Source organism: Gadus morhua, chromosome 18 (assembly GCF_902167405.1).
Source record: "Gadus morhua chromosome 18, gadMor3.0, whole genome shotgun sequence".
Classification (NCBI taxonomy): domain Eukaryota; kingdom Metazoa; phylum Chordata; class Actinopteri; order Gadiformes; family Gadidae; genus Gadus; species Gadus morhua.
Window position 1 is genome coordinate 21,704,750 of NC_044065.1, and position 17,000 is coordinate 21,721,749.

General features: G+C 43.6%; 1 protein-coding gene across 1 annotated transcript; it reads right to left on the reverse strand.

Annotated features, from left to right (window-relative positions):
* Positions 1-9,076: 9,076 nt before the first annotated feature.
* LOC115531637 (uncharacterized) lies at positions 9,077-16,397 on the reverse strand (the record flags this gene model as incomplete). Its single annotated transcript, XM_030340996.1, has 3 exons — positions 16,055-16,397; positions 15,682-15,809; positions 9,077-9,595 (listed from the first exon to the last, which is right to left on the reverse strand). Coding segments are annotated over exons 1-3 (990 nt in total), but the record flags the coding sequence as incomplete, so codon positions are not given.
* Between the last annotated feature and the right edge of the window lie 603 nt (positions 16,398-17,000).

Below are 17,000 nucleotides of genomic sequence, written 5' to 3' on the forward strand. Positions count from 1 at the left end.
GACACTTTGTTACTGCCATGTATACAGTTCATTCGGAACACATCTATGCCGCATAGAAATCTATGCGGCATAGATCTGCCATGTAAACGCGGCTAGTGGGTCGTAATCCGTGGCAGTACAAACGACCTATACGGTCGTAAAATTTTGCGGACTTGTTGTAATATTTATACCATGTACTATAAAAGGAAAGTTTTCTCTATTCAAAACGCCACCTCAAGCGTTTTATTAGCCTTTTTCTTTTTCTTTTTTTTGCAGGAGAAAGAGGGGTGGGCAGCTGAAAGGAGTCATAGTGAAACAAATGTTGTTTTGGCCCGGCATCCGAGAGGGCTCAGTGCACGGCTCCGTTACCTTCTCGTGTCCGAGGTTTTTCCTTTTACTTAAGATGGATGACCTTGATTGTTTTTTGGCATTGTGGTGACTTTTTATCACTTAAAGTCGCAGAGGAATTTTGTAGACTAGTTCAGTTATTGGACGTTTTCACTCAATGGCCCAATCGCAATGTCCGGACTCATGGACTCACAGACTTTGCTGCGCGTTCTCCCAAAATGATTAAGGCTTTAGGGCTGTCCCAGAGCTATAGAGAGAGAGAGTTGCGACACGCTATGATCTCGCCGACAGGGTGGTCACGTGGTTGTCACGTGGTTCATGTAAGCCTCAATAGTTCCAAACACGCCGCGCTTTCAATGTTATTCTTTGGGACGACAGCAGAGATTTCAATATTAAATGGTAAATATGAATGAAAAAATCACATACAAGTATTTGTCTGACTGTTATTGCATTATTGCATATTTGTAAATGTCAGTTTTACATTTAGAGCGGTAGGGGGGCAACTGAAAGCTATCTATAAGTACTATTACTTAGATACGTTTTTAAGTTTTGGAGGGAAAGCTTCACGTTCGTGTTAGCATACTGGCCTAACCTTAACTTGTACCTTACATCTGTGTTGAAATCAAAGTATTCAAGATGTTCTACCATGATCATTTAAAGATATAAGCCACACAAAGTATCAAATATATTAAAGAATAACAACTCATTATGCTTGGATGAATGAAATTGTATTTTTTTTTATTAAACAATTAGTGTGACAAGAACAAGTGATTGCGATTGTGTGAACAGATTCAACAATGGACACAGCAGGGAACACTATATACTTAGGGCAAACCATTAACATATAACGTTGCAAATAGACTATACTTTATGCCATTACAATACTTAGAATAGCCCTAGGAAATTCAAAATGGATTTAGGAGGGAGGATCCTCGTTTGGTCATGAACTCTGACCTCTAACCTATTCTCAAAAGTCGGGGCATAAGTGGTTGAGGAACAGTTGTTACCCGCTCTGTGATCTTCAATGGTGTCATTGTTCATTGGTTACAACTAACATTTTATAGATCAATGGTCATACCATGGTTGGCTGTGCAGCATTTGGATGCTCCAATCGGTCCGAGAAAGGTTATCACGGCTTCCCCAAGGACCAAGAGCGCAGGGAGAAATGGATGGCAATGGTCAGCCGTCAAAACTTATTGTCAGTCAGCAACAGTCAAAAACGATGTAACGTAAAGTTCAGATCACTTGCTAGCATTTCAAAGGGCATAATAATTCTAAGTGTAGAGAATTATGACTTTCCAATGATATTTGAAGTGCAATGGAAACTGATATTAAAGCCTACCTACAGGTACACTTTGGAAATGACCAATTCAAAGCCACAAAAGTAGATAGGATGTTGAAGTTGAGGCCCGATGCAGGCCCAACAGTTGTCATCCATCGCCCTAAACCGAAGAGGAGGAAACCCCCTTCTGTGAGGGTGCCTCCGGAACCAAGTGCAACGGACCACACATATTGCGCCAAATTAAACTTCGGTATGATCCATGCAGCTAACAATATTCCCCATTTCATGTAATTCAAGGATAGACTACACTCCTAATGAGATTACATAATTCATATTTGTACATTCAGTTTAAAAAACCCGAAGGCAGGGATTCTCTGAGGATTTGCACACAATGTAGATAATCGACACATTTCTACCCAATTAACAATTGCCGCTAGATCCATTTATAAATTGTATTGGTTTCTGATTGTGGCAGATGATTTAATTCACATTACAGAAATGTTTAGCTTTAATTCATTTTCTTACATTGGAGATGACAGTAGTTGCAAATGCAAAGGCAAAATACATATAACAACAACATTACCTTGTAATTGTTACAGAGATTGAGGGAGAAATTTAGGTGGATTTCACGAGCGTTGAAAAGGACATCACAGGAGACAGAGAGAGCAATCAAGAGGCCACTTTGCCAGGGGCAGGTGATTCAGGGGCAGGTGATCCAGTGGCGGGTGATCCAGGGATTTGTGTGCCGAGGGCCAGTCAGTCAGGGGTCAACAGTGAAGGAATAACTTTTGCCAGGGCCAGCTGCTCCAGGGACCAGACTGCCAGGGACTGATGGGGCGACTGTGGAGGACATAATAAGGCAACTAGAAAAGGAAAAATTAATGAGAAGGAGAGCAGAGACGGCTATTGCAAAACAAAAAAGAATCAATTTGGCACTAAGAAAGAGAATCAATTTGGCACTAAGAAAGAGAAACAATTCAGTCAACAAGAAGTTAAAACGAAAAAGCCATACAGGTTAAATTCACCGCCCATCATAATCAGCATTGTTGAATCGGCGGCATCTGTAGGGCTTCATGTGCTGAACATCACCCTTTCCAGGATATAATGAAACAAACAGTTATTTCTACTAGCTATCGCATCATAAAACCCGTCCTTAAATCAACCTAAATTATCCTAGTAATCCAACATAAATAACTAACTAAATAAAAGTTGGATTCACTAGTACTGAACTTTGTAATTGTTGGTGTAGATACCATCACATGGTGCAGTCGAGCTAACAAACTAGCAGGCAATCGGTCGTCTACCAAGATAAAAATATATATAATTACGCTGTGCATATACAAATAAATATCAATATATGCATCATAAAGGTCCTGATACAATATAGACAGTTGACAATTCAAAAGAGGCAGCTATTTAATCAATTTACCCCTGGAGATACCTTCACAGATGGTGAAGTTGAGCTAACAAACTAGCAAGCAATCGGTCGTCTACCAAGATGAATATATATATAATTACGCTGTGCATTTACAAATAAAGATCAGTATATGCATCATAAAGGGCCTCTGATACAATATAGACAGTTGACAATTCAAAAGCTACAACGGAGTCCAATCAGAGCCCGTCTACGAAGAGCCTGGGCACTCCCTATACGCCCCATTGTGGTTGTAGTTCCATGAGACATCCACTGGGGGTGATCGCGGGCGAGTCCAGATTGAATGGGAGTCTATGGGGCTAAACGGCTAATTATGCCTCTTTCACCTGCTTGTCGTTGAAATATCGCAAATTTTATTGTAGATTCCGCAAGTTCAATATAGATTATGGTTCAAAAGTCAAATGAGTGAGTACTTATGTCCTTTCGATTTCTTACAGTTTGGGCCGTTGTTGGCCATATACGCTAGCATTCTGCTAATGAATGCTGATTGGTCAGGGACGGACTTGCGACTGATTACGACCAGAGACCCCTCTTACGGCATCTGAAGCTGAAGAGCAATCAGAAACGTGTTAACTCAATTTTTGAGTACTGTATTTATGTTTTCCTGCAGGTCCTTTTATTTTTTAGATAGTATGTATGGTGAAAGTACATGGGCATAAATGGAATTTCTTCCATTTCTTGTGTTCAATGTTCAATGTGTTATATACATGGTAGGTACGGTATGACCACCTTAAATAATACAGTCAATATCCCGCTCAATGTCATTGTCTAATTTTCGAAAATAAAGATAGTTTAAAAAAGAAATGCCTCGTAAATGTGCAATGATAAACTGCACTTACAGTGGAAACGGATTGTCCGTCTTTTCGTTTACCAAGGACAGAAAAAGGTAACGTTCTTGCTTGCTCCTGTATGAATGGTCCTGGCTTCACCTGGCTTATTCAAGTTGCGCGCTAGACATTGTCTGAAGTGTCGAGACTCAAGCACTTAACTTACCTTAACCGATTCTTCCATACAAATGGTTAGTTAACGATTTAACAACTTCAACATCTGCTATTACAGTCGTTATTTTTTTGTAGGACTTGGGCTAATGACCTTGCACAGAGGGAAAACCATCTACACCACTTGTCATTGATTTCTATGCATTCACTGATCTTTACAGATTTTTTTTTTTTAAGCCATTGAATATACCGTAATTGCTCTGCCATGCAACACATTATAAGCTACACATGTTTGTTAAATGAGAAATATGGTCTGGGTCACATTGAAACAGTAACAGTAGTATAACAGTAATTATACAAACATTATACCAACATTGCAACAGGCAAGTTTATTCAAACATCACACTAACAAGAACACAATAAGAACAGTAACTAATAAAAAAAAAAGAGAAATGATTTAACAACACTGAACATACTGAACAGAGGCAGGGGAAAAGGACAGAGGAAGAAGACTTTTCCGTTGTCACAGCATCAAGGTCCGACTGTAGAGATCAAGAAAGGAAGAGGCATGAGGAGAACAACACAACACTGCTCTCTAGCAGATTGTTTACTGATGTAAACTAAATTGATGCAGTCTTAAAATTATGATTCTAATCCAGGTTTCTATTTTAGGAGAAAGAAATGGCTCATAATCGTTACAAAAAAAAAGAAGCTTTATCATCGGCACTAGTGAGGATTAGAAAAAACACTCTCTGTAAGTAACATACATATGTAAAACATTCGCGCATTTCTTTTTTTTTACATTAGCTCACTAAAACTCTAACTAGGGCAAAAAAAAAAAAGCCTTACCTCCAACAGCTGGTGTTATCGTTGCGGGACAAGGGAAGTGCTTTAGAAACTGCCGTAAAGCAGTACCTCTGACAGTATTACAGTGTGTGACGTCATCGCATGTTTTTAACGCCTTTTTAGAACAGATACGTGACCTTAAAAAATGCAATATTCAGCTGAGTTTATTATCTTAGCCCCACCCTTTGATAGCAACTTTAAAATTACTTGACAAAAAATTACATCGTGAGAAAAGTGGATTCTGAGGATAAAACCCCGTTGGCTCCCATTCATTCTGGACTCGCCTACGAGCGCCCCGCGTGGTCAAAGATTATTACTGCAACCAGTCCAGAAAACCGGAACTAACCCGCGAGTGCCAGTTCTCCTCATATTAGACATTCTCTGGTCCAATGGAAGTGTCGCAACTCTCTCTCTCTCTATAGCTCTGGGCTGTCCCAATGTCGAATTCCAAAGGGCGCTGCTGTTTGCTCATCCAGCCTCACAATCACCTCCACCTGTGCTCATGAGCTCTAATAACCTCTTGTGGGTCCCATAGGCCATTTGCGCTACCCAGTGTGGAAACCCTAAAACAAACATATCATTGAAATGGCACGGACGTATTAATTACCTGAATGATTATGGGAGATCTACGTCATTTGTATAATATTGTTAGTACTCTAATCTATGCATTTCAGTTATAAATTATTGATTGCATATTTCGTTAATAGTTTGTTGGAAGCAATCTGTTTCTTAAGCAGTAACATTTAACTGCATTTTTTCTAGGACTACATATATTTAATATTTTTGTTTTAAAATACAAAAATGAAAATTTAAATACAAGGTATTTTTCTCTTGAATAAATACAAGGTCAAAAAGGGACAAACTAATCCAAAATAATAACATAAATGGTAATTGTTAAATAATAATAATTGATAATTAATAATTGTTGCCCAGATGGCAGGAAGAGTGTAATTTAAAGATCACATATAGAGAATCATCGGAGGGATTAGTAACTTATTCTTCAATGGTTGGTAAACAATGCGACTGTGCCCGCTCAGCATAGCATCGCTTATGATGCTATGCTAACAATGCTAGAGAATGAGAATATTTCTGCATCCGGAACGTCATGCACTAGGGCGTGGCTAGGCTCCCATGATGCAGAAGCAATTCTCTCCTTGATGTTGCCCTGCACCAATGAATAGTTTTCATAGGAATCAATGGGCGCCATGTTTTTATCCGCTGTGCTTTTCTTTATAGGTCCATGGGTAAAGTATATAACAAAGTCATCAGCAGTGAGGGAGGAAGGAAGGGGAGGTGGGGGAGGGGTGAAGGGGGGAGAACATGGAAAATGGGTTTGAGACGGAGGAGATGATTTTGTGCCAGTAGAAGGCAGATTTGGCTGTTGACACAGTGGAAGTGAAGTCTGAGAGGAGGTGAAGGTAGTGAGATAGATCATTAGGATAGTCTGATCTCTTCCATTTCCTCTCAGCTGCTTGCAACTCTGCTCTATCAGCCAAGGAGGGAGTTGTGTGTATTGCGAAGGTCTGGAGTGGAAGGTACAGAGGGAGTCCAAGGAGGAAGAGAGGAAGGATAGTATGGTGTCAGAGGCTTCCTCGTTGGACAGTTGGGAAGATGGTACGAGAGATGGTAGTGACGACAGGACAGATGAGGCAAACGTAGCGGGAGAGAGATTTCAGGTTACGGCGGGTGGTGAAAATGTGAGGAGTATGTAAGAGGGAGGGAGAAGTTGTTTCCCGGCCCTGTGTGTGGGAGGAGAAGGGGTGAGTGTTAAATCAATGGTGGATAAATAGTTAGGTTAGATAGGTTATTTCAGGTGAGCGCAGCTTCTCTGGCAGGATTTTGTGTGCCGTTTTCTGGAAAGCAGCTGAGAAGGGCATCCATCTCATCGTAGAAGTCGCGAAGGGGACCTGGAGGTCCATTCCCTCATCCTTGCCCTGGTGGTGGAGGGGGCAGCTGGATTGGCAATGTTCTCTAGAGTGACCCAAGTCTCTGTAAGGGTCAGGAAGTGGAGAGTCATGAGGGATAAGTAGGCCGAGATGAAGTCTGCCTTCTTGAACGCTGATTGGTAGTCCAGAGTCCTCCCATCACCTTGAGGTCGGTGTAGGTAGAGTGCGATGGGTAGCAAAGATTGGAAGGGTTTCTGCGCCGAGCAGAGGATCTGGGGTGGCGTCTTCCTCGGGTGGATATCCTGACGATGATTGATGTATGGCACCTAGCTAGGTGCGCTTGGCGTCTTAGATCTTCCTCAAGGGACTCCCGCAGAGACTCCCTTAATCTTTGTTTTCCAAGGTCCTGGATCCTTTCCTCTTATAATTCTACTATAAGGGTACTACAAGATGGTGCATACAGAACTAAATATATTATAAGTTAATTAATAAACATCTTCTATCATTTGACTTAAATCATTGTGTAAATAAATTTCACTAGAGGGCGCCACTACAACAGGAACCATAATGTTGCCAGCAATTGGATTTGTATAGCTTCTACTAATGTAAACTTATTGTCAGTCTTGGACTGAATAATTTTCTGCACTCTCCAAAATCACTTTCGTCATGTCTTGCTATTTCACTTCCTGTTTCAGATATTTCACACAGTTAAGAGACATCACAAAGAGAGCAAACTTTTTTTCCAGAATTTCCCAGATCAACAGAAATTGAATGTCCCCCAGCCCTCCCCTTGAGTCACAAATTTCAAATGAAATATCTTTGGTAACAGAAAAAAAATACTATCACTTTTTCCTTCTCTTTTCCATTCCTTATTTTCTCCCCTTTCTTTTGGTCACTATTAGTTTCCTATGTCTTTATCTCTTCCCCTCTCTTTCCATGTCTTTTTGTATCTGTTTCTTTTTTCCTTTCACTTAATTTCTCTTTCCCCTTCTCGTTCCATCTCTCTTTTCTCATTTCCATCCTCTGATCCCCCTTCATCTGTCCTCTACGTTTAGCAGCCATCATGAATGGAGCTAATGTTTCTCTCTCTCTCACACACTTTCTCTCTCTCGCTCCGCCTTACATGCTAAATGCTCATCATCTCTGAAAAAGGCTGATTAAGGGGCTGTGCCTGTGTGTCCACATGTGCATACATTCAACGAAACCTTCCATATGAACCATTCTTCATTCTCTGCCTGATCCACATACACACACTCACACACACACACACACACACACACACACACACACACACACACACACACACACACACACACACACACACACACACACACACACACACAACCATGACGAAAACTAAAATACACATTAAAGTATTCTGCCACTGGCCCATCTCTCAAACACACACACACACACACACACACACACACACACACACACACACACACACACACACACACACACACACACACACACACACACCCTAAACCCTCTCCCCCACCTCTCTCGCTCTCTCTCTCACTGATAAAGACATGAAGGGTCCCGGGGCCATGCCACTAATTAACTCCCCCCCCTCCCCCCAAATCCCCTATCGTCACTGGGGCTGAAGTCCTCGTCTTTCTGCGTCTGACAGGGACTCAAACATCGGGCACGCATGTAATTTATTATAACATATGTGCAGCAGCGTGCTGGGTGGTGGACAGTGGAGGATCGTAAGGTTGTCTGAAATACCTGGGAAGTTATGGCAGTCTTTGTTTGTTCAAACTGATCCCAGCCGGTGTAAAAGGTGAGAGAGGAGTAGATGGAGAGAGGGGCAAGAGAGGGTTAAACAGAGAGGGAGAAAGAGAGGCGGATAGATGAGGAGTGGGGTGAGAGGGACAGAGAGAAAGGAAGAGGGGGTACTGATGGAAACAGAAGGATAGACAGAGATAGAGCATGTACAGAGCGTGAAAGAGCCAGCTGGAAGCATGGCCTGGTTAAGACTGGGGTGTGCCTACATTTACACCACCGACAACAATTGACAAGTGATTACATAAAGAAGGGCAGTTAATGTAACCTTGGGACAGCCGAACTGCCACCAGTTATAATAATAATAATAATAATACATTTAATTTAGAGGCGCCTTTCAAGACACCCAAGGTCACCTTACAGAGCAAATAGTCATCATACATTTTTTAAAAAGCAAGACATTGTGGAAAAAATAAATAAATAAATAAACATAAGCAATAAGAAATAAAAAAATCAAAAAATCAAAAATCAAAACAGTGATCAGTTAGACGTTGTGTGCGAGTTTGAACAAGTGAGTTTTGAGTTGTGACTTGAAGGTTGAAATGGTGTCTGACTGTTTTATGTGTGGGGGGAGGGAGTTCCAGAGCCTGGGTGCTGAACAGCTGAATGACCGGGCACCCATTGAAGTGAGTCGTGATGTGGGGATACATAGTAGTCCAGCAGAGGTTGAGTGGAGGGAGCGGGAGGGAGTGTATTCTTGGAGGAGGTCGCGGAGATAACTGGGGGCTAGGTTGTGCAGAGCTTTGTAGGTGAGGAGTAGGGTTTTGTATTGGATGCGGTAGTGTACTGGTAGCCAGTGAAGTTGAATGAGGACAGGGGTGATGTGGTCAGATGATTTGGTGCGGGTGATGATCCGGGCGGCTGAGTTCTGAATGATCTGCAGTCTGTTGATAAGTTTGGTGGGGAGTCCGGTGAGGAGGGCGTTGCAGTAGTCTATGCGTGATGTGACAAATGAGTGAACTAGGATTTCAGCGCTGGATTGGGTCAGTGATGGGCGGAGTCTGGCGATGTTGCGGAGGTGGAAGAATGCAGTCCGGGTGATGTTGTGAATATGGGGTGCGAATGAGAGGGTGTTGTCCAGGATGACGCCGAGGCTCTTGACTTTGGAGGAGAAGGGTACTGGGAATCCATCGATAATTATGAGTGGAGCTGGGGTGTGTTGTGATTTAGTGAGGATGGATTTGGATCCGATGAGCAGGGCCTCGGTCTTGTTTCCATTGAGTTTCAGGAAGTTCCTGCTCAACCAGCTCCGGATCTCTTCCAGGCACGTGATGAGGGAGGTGGGGGGGATGGCAGCGGTGGGTTTGGTGGAGATGTAGACCTGTGTGTCGTCAGCGTAGCAATGAAAATGGACCCCATGGTGACGGAGGAGTGTGCCCAGCGGGAGGAGGTAAGTGGTGAAGAGGAGTGGACCCAAGACTGACCCCTGGGGGACGCCCAGTGAGACACCTGAACACCCAGACTTGTGGTTGCTTAGTTGAACAAATTGTTGACGGCCGGTGAGGTAGGATGTAAACCAGGAGAGTGCAGCACCAGTGATCCCAATACCAGCTAGGCGGTCCAGGAGCAGAGGGTGGGAGATGGTGTCGAATGCTGCGCTGAGATCGAGGAGGATGAGAATGGTGAGTAATCCAGAGTCGGCTGCAAGGAGGAGGTCGTTGGTGATTTTGACTAGGGCTGTTTCAGTGCTGTGTTTTGGACGGAAGCCAGATTGGAACTGTTCGTGGAGATTGTTAGTGTCGAGGTGGGACTGTAGTTGTGCGGAAACCACCCTTTCTAGTGTTTTGGAGATGAAAGGGAGATTGGAGATGGGCCGGTAATGGTTAAGGTCAGTTGGGTCAGCACCAGGTTTTTTTAGGATGGGAGTGATGGCAGCCAGCTTGAGAGTGGGGGGTACAGTACCAGTAGTGAGGGAGGAGTTAATTATGTTGGTGATCATGGGGGAGATGGACGGAAGACATGCTTTGACAAGGGAGGTGGGAAGAGGATCGAGCTGACAGGTGGTGGTTTTGGCTTTGCGGATGAGTTCTGAAACGGAACACCCCGTAGATGGGTGGCTTTTTGTTCTATCAGAAGAGGAAGAGGAGAAGGCGAGGATGGGCGCGGGGGGGGGGGAATAAAGCGGCACATGTTTGGTTGTGTGTTTATGCGTATAAAGCATCGCCTTTCAACAAAATAAACGACCAACATGAGGAGGCTAGTTAAAATCCCAGGGGGTTCCTTCCTCAAAAGAGGAGGAAGAGGGAGAGAAAATAGGGACACGTGTGTGAGTGTGTGTTTGTGTGTGTGGGGGTTTTCTATAGGCCTTTTTATGTCAAAATGAGCAGCTAGCTAGTTTTGGATGAGTCATTCATGGTCACCAGCAGTGGGATGTGTGCTCAACAATACGGTGTGGGCTCGATTCACAAGCTGAGGAGTTCCTAGCCAAACAATAACCCATCCTTATCTACATTTGTTTCCAGCTATTGCAAATATAATTAAAATTAAATTTCAATATTATCCAAAATCGAACGGTAACCATCTTGTCAGGGGTCTCCTCACTGTGTTTCTCTACTGTGCGGCGCTCTGGGCGCGACTCTGCTTGGCTGCCTATGTTCTGCTAATTCCAAATGTAGTTTTATCTTCTCCGGACATTTACAGTCCCCCTCCCCTCTCTCTGTTGCCATCTATCAGGTCTAGCATCACCGCTGTCACCCTGTTATTCCTCTCTCTCTGTCTTTCTGTCTTGTCTACAGTATCTATCTGTTCATCCACTCCTCCATCCGAACGCCCTGCCTATGATAGATGTTCATGGCGATGGTTTGACGCTGGGACCTCTCGCCTCACGATACTTTAGAAGTGGGCAAAAACTCCTGCATCAATCAGAGAGATCAATGCTTTGACCTAAGTAGCAAAGAACATAGGTTAGACTACTCTTTGTAAAGCAGGTGTAGGCAGGTGATTGGTGATGGTGATTGGCAAACTGGTGCGTGTGAGTTGAGTCTCGGCGCGTCTGAGCAAAGACACAATAGTAGCGCACGCAGATTGCTTTTTATTAATCATTGCAACCACTGCTTCGTTATCGCAAAACATGGTTATGCATTTACGACGCCATGTTTACCCCCACGAAACGCTAGCAGCCACGATTGGGTAAAGTTCGACCAGCGCAGACGACTCGGACCCGAGGGCGAATGTGCAAAATTCGGCTGGCAATCTTTTGGCAAACCATTGCCCTTGGAATAAACCCCGAACCCGACTGTGGGCGCCGCATCGGTAAATAGTTCGAGAGAATCGGGTGATTTGGGCATATTATAAAAGAAAGATACTGTTCCAATTAACAAGGAGAAACAACCAGAATTTGAGGTCAGACATGCAGCCTTCGTTGAGGTATATTATGTTGTTCAGATTTGGGACAGAATGGGCCAGAGTTAGAAGACGAGAGATGAACGAGCGGCCTTATGGTCTTGGCCAGTTTCACATGCTTAGCCCCACCCGAACCCCCTAAGCCTAACCCTGTGTTTTTTGGTGTTAAAAAAAATTAGAGCTGTCAAGCGATTAAAATATTTAATCGTGATTAATCGCATTAATGTCATAGTTAACTCACGATTAATCGCAAATAATTTTTCTATGCTAAATATCCCTTGATTTTTTTGGCCCATAATTCTTCTCATTTTAATTCTCTTATCAACATGGTGAAGTGCATCGCCTTGCCTTGTGCAAATGAGTTTTTAATGATAACAACATTGGCATATACTGATCAAAACAGGACGATACAAAAAAAAAGCCTATAGTGCAATTAAACGACTGCTTTGAACAAATGTCAGTTGAACATAGCAGTCAGGCTACTGCTTCTTTGTTTTGAGCCAAAAAAAAAAAAAAAAATTTTTTTTAAATAAAATAATTGCGTTAATCGCGCGATACATTTTTTAACGCCGTTAAAATTGGTTTGCGTTAACGCCGTTAATAACGCGTTTAACTGACAGCTCTAAAAGAAATACAAAGTATATACAGAGCTTACAGATCTTAAATAGCAATATGCATTGAGTGACAGAGTAAAGGACTCACACAATCAACAAGTACGTTTTTAAGAGCTATATTGTGTAGATTTAGCATGGCGCGATTCAGGTGGCCTAGGAGGCGGACATTTCGCGTTTAGTTTCTCCAGCAGTAGTTTGAAACGAATCGGAAAAAGATCTGGGGCGTATTCACAAAGGATCTTAGGGCTAAAAGTAGGTCCTAACTGTCGAATTTAGGAGTAACTCCTAAAAATAATGGGCGTGTCACTCTTAAATTTAGGACTCTTAACTTTTTTCACTAAGAGCAATTCACAAAGTATTTTAGGCCTAAAAGTGGCACCTAAGTCTAGGAGAGCTTAAAAGTCCTCAAGAGGACTCCTAACTCAGTAAGACCTATTCACAAAGAATCGTAAAATGCCTGCGAGACGAAATGTTAGAGTATTAAACTTGTTGTGGAGTTAATGCGCGATGCAATAACATCCCAGACTAACAGGAATAATCCGATCAGTCCCGAAATAAAATGTTTGGCCACACTTCGTTATTTAGCAACAGGGGAAATGCAACTTTGCAATGCCGACGATTTAAAAATATCGCAACCATCAGTCAGCCGTGCCATAAACTTTCCTTTGGACATTCAACAATTGCACAGGATCAAAGCCAACTTCATGGCAATTGCACATATGCCTAGTGTGGTCGGTGCTATTGACGGGACGCACATAAAAACAATTGCGCCATCAAAAGACGAGGACGTGTTCGTCAATAGGAAGAAAGTGCATTCCATCAACACGCAGGTTGTTTTTGATGCAAATTTTAACATAGCCCACTGGATGTTGTTGCAAAGTGGCCTGGATCTTCAGCTACCTATGTTTTGCGCATTTTAATGGTGAGCGGTCTAAGGCAGCTTTTTGAGATGTACCAGTTGGGTGTCACCTGCTGGGTGACAGTGACTATCCATGCAAGACGTGGCTCTAGACACCCTACCTCAATCCACAACCGGGAGCACAGTTAAAGTATAACATGTAAGTGATTACGCAGATTACGCTTAGTCCTATGCGTAAATTTATGGTGACTATATGCTCTGTAAGGTGACCTTGGGTGTCTTGAAAGGCCCCTCTAAATTAAATGTATTATTATTAGGGGTCCAAGCCAACAGGTTGGATCCCTATTGTTTTTGTAAGGATTTTTTTTCTTTTTATTCCAGCAGCTAAAAGTGGTACTACAGCCCAAACCGTAAATGGTTCACACACGCCAATTACATGACTACATCCAGGTCCGTGAGGTGACGGCAGACGACCAAATCCAGACATGCCGGCCACTAGGTGGCGCACTTCTTGGACCCCTGCATAACTGCTTGCAGTTCTAGTTATTATTATTAAAACACATCGTATTGGCTCTTTGACGCCTTTTATTTGTTGAATCCCTATTTATTATTGTTTACTGATTTATTCCACATATGCTAGAGCACACAAACATACACAAAATGTTGTGGAGAGAGGAATTGGGCAGATGAAACGTCGGTTTCATGTCCTCCACGGCGAAATACGCCTCACCCCAGAGGGGGCAAGCACAGTAATCACTGTATGTGCCATTCTACACAACCTCTGCAAGCGGAGGAACATTCCACAGCCAGACGATGATGATGATGATGATGATGATGATGATGATGATGATGATGATGATGATGATGATGGCGATCAACATGACAATGAATTTGGCCGTGTGGAACCGAGTGGACTGGCATTTATGGATCACTGAACACATTTTAGGTAAACACCTTGGCACAAATCAGTCAACACTTGTGTAGTTCATAACATTTATTTTCTTTTAAATTTTACTTTTTCTCTCTCTCTTGAACGTGCAGGCTACAACGTCATTATCGTGGTCTGCACAAAATTGTCATCATGCGTGTATTCTGCTAACTGCACTATAACTACTTAATAGGAATTCATTTCTAGCCTAGGCTATTTCCTTGTTTTTCGGTGATTCAGTCGGCTCGTCTGAACAACCAATCACCGAACTGACCGCTTCTAAACTCGTGCACGAGAATTGACGTAATCCATAGAACGGCGCGTCACTCTTAGTTCACTCTTTGTGATTTATCCTAAGTAAGAGTAGGTCTCAGCGGCTTTGTGAATAACTTTTTAGAAAAAACTCCCACGTAAAATGTTTTAGCGCGAGTTAGGAGCACTCCTAGCGGTAAGATAAAATGCTTTGTGAATACGGCCCCTGATCATCTGCAGTTTCTCATCGGGCAGGGATGCTTGCATCCTATCGGAGTCTAAGCGAATCCCTAGAAATTTGATTGAGGTAAATGGGCCCTCCATTTACTCTTCAGATAGGGGGACGCCGATTACACAGAATACTCCCGGTTTGATTTGATGGAAAGTCAATTAGCAAGAATTCGTCCAGCAAATGTAAACGAATGGCAACGACATACGTTTAACATTATCCAGCACGAGGCCTCGGATAACAAATTGAAGAGGTGGGGACTGCTCCTACACCCAAATGTTAACTTGACTGCAAAATAGAATTTAGACTACCATTTAACTCCGAACAGCGGCCAATCGGAATGATGAATAGGCATGATTTTAAAAGCATCCGTGATGTCGGCTTTAGCAAGCCAGGCTCCCTGACCTGCCCATTTGAATCAACGCAAATGCGAGGCCAATAATGGCATAGTAAAAAGAAAATGGTGCTAGTAGAATGCATTCGTAGACACTAGCAATAGAAACTCTTACCCGGATACTGAACTACAGTTATTATAAGAACAGACAGATTCGCTGAAATTGTTACAAATACTCCTCCAATTAAACAGAATGATAGGCCGGCCGAGGCGATCGCCAGGTTGGCTTACATGTAGTAGCAGTCTTTGGACAGAGCACCGTTGTGTGCTCCCAGTATGTCTCTGTAAATACCGAAAGTAATGATGAACCCGCCATAGGATAAGTTGCGCGTTAGTCTGGGATCTGTTGTCTTTAGAAGAACAGTCACAATCAACCCATTGGCGCTCAATAGCAGGGGAAGGTGACGGTAAACCCTCAAGATTGACATCTTTACCCTGGAGTGTATTGTATTAAGTGAGTTGGGAAACGGTTGCCGCGGCGGGCGTGATGAAACTCCTACCCGGATGCTGAACTGATAGAGCTGTAGATAATGTAAAGGATACGGGAGCTAGGGCAGCTACCGCGGAGGCGGCAGTAGGCAGGATGGCTAGACACACGGCTGGTGCGTAGGCTGTGTTGGCGGAGGAAGCCGAGGCCGATGGTTGCACGCCGGGGTGCTCAGGCAGGAAGTGGAAGGGCACCGTGACGACTGAAGACGCGGGTGGGGGTTTGGATCTTGGACCCTTCCGGGAGTTCGGAGCGGGGTCTCGACGGCGTCTATCCTTGCATCGAGGCTTTTCACGGACTCGGCGAGGGTTTGTAGAACCTGGATGATATCCGTGTTGAGGACTTGTGGGTGAGTTGGTTGAGGATGCCTGGAATCGGGATGATCAGCGCTCTTCATCGCACGTTTAGCCGGACCAGAAGTGGTAGGACGAGTAGCACGCTTCTTGCCGGGTTGTTTTCTTTTAGCCGCAGCTGCGGCAGCAGCAGCAGCGGTGCCAGCGGCAGCATTAGCAGCGGCATTGGGAGCGGACAGTGGAGAGGGGGGTGCGTGTTGAGGGTTCCCCGAAGCTGCGTCGGCTACCTGCAGGATTTCCTCCCTTGATGAGCCGACTTCCACTGGGACATCTTGTTGGTCGAGGAGTTCTGAGGAAGCCCGGCCAAGCCCGGGCTTCCCGGGCTTGGCCGGGAAGCCCGAGAAGCTGACTTTAACTGGATCCTTGCGTGATATGGTAGGAGTAGAGGAATGGCTTCCTTGTCGGACGTCGAACTCTGGGTGAGTACTAAGCGACATAGTGGGCTGCTGAGAATCGACGAGAATCGATTCTCATTAACGAGAATCGTTCATTAACGAGAATCGAACGAAAAACCTAAGCAGCAAAGAACATAGGTTAGACTACTCTTTATAAAGCAGATGCAGGCAGGTTATTGGTAATTGGTGATTGGCAAACTGGTGCTTGTGAGTTGAGTCCTCCTGGTAGAACTTGCGCTAAAGCTTACATCTCTGACACAAACACAGCCATCAATGTGTAACAGCCATTCAACACTTTCAAGTGGAATCACGCAGATTCTCTTTAGCTCCTTAGCAGTGTGTGTGTTTGTGAGTGTGTGTGTGTGTTTTATGCCTACTGTTTTTTTTCACTTTGCGCTTATGCTTACATTTCCTATATATTCTAACATTCAAAAGTAGTCTTCCAGCTGGTGCTTTTATCATTAAGGCAATACCTTTTTACTGGGACCCTTGTCCTGTGTGTGTCTGCTGATGGCGTGCTGTGTGTGCATGTGCTGGCCGTTAAACCGTCATACTGCTGTTGCACATGGAAAACTTTCGGAACCAAAAATGTACACCTTAAAAAAATGAATGAAAGGGTCGGGATAAGCATGTACTTTCGGAGCG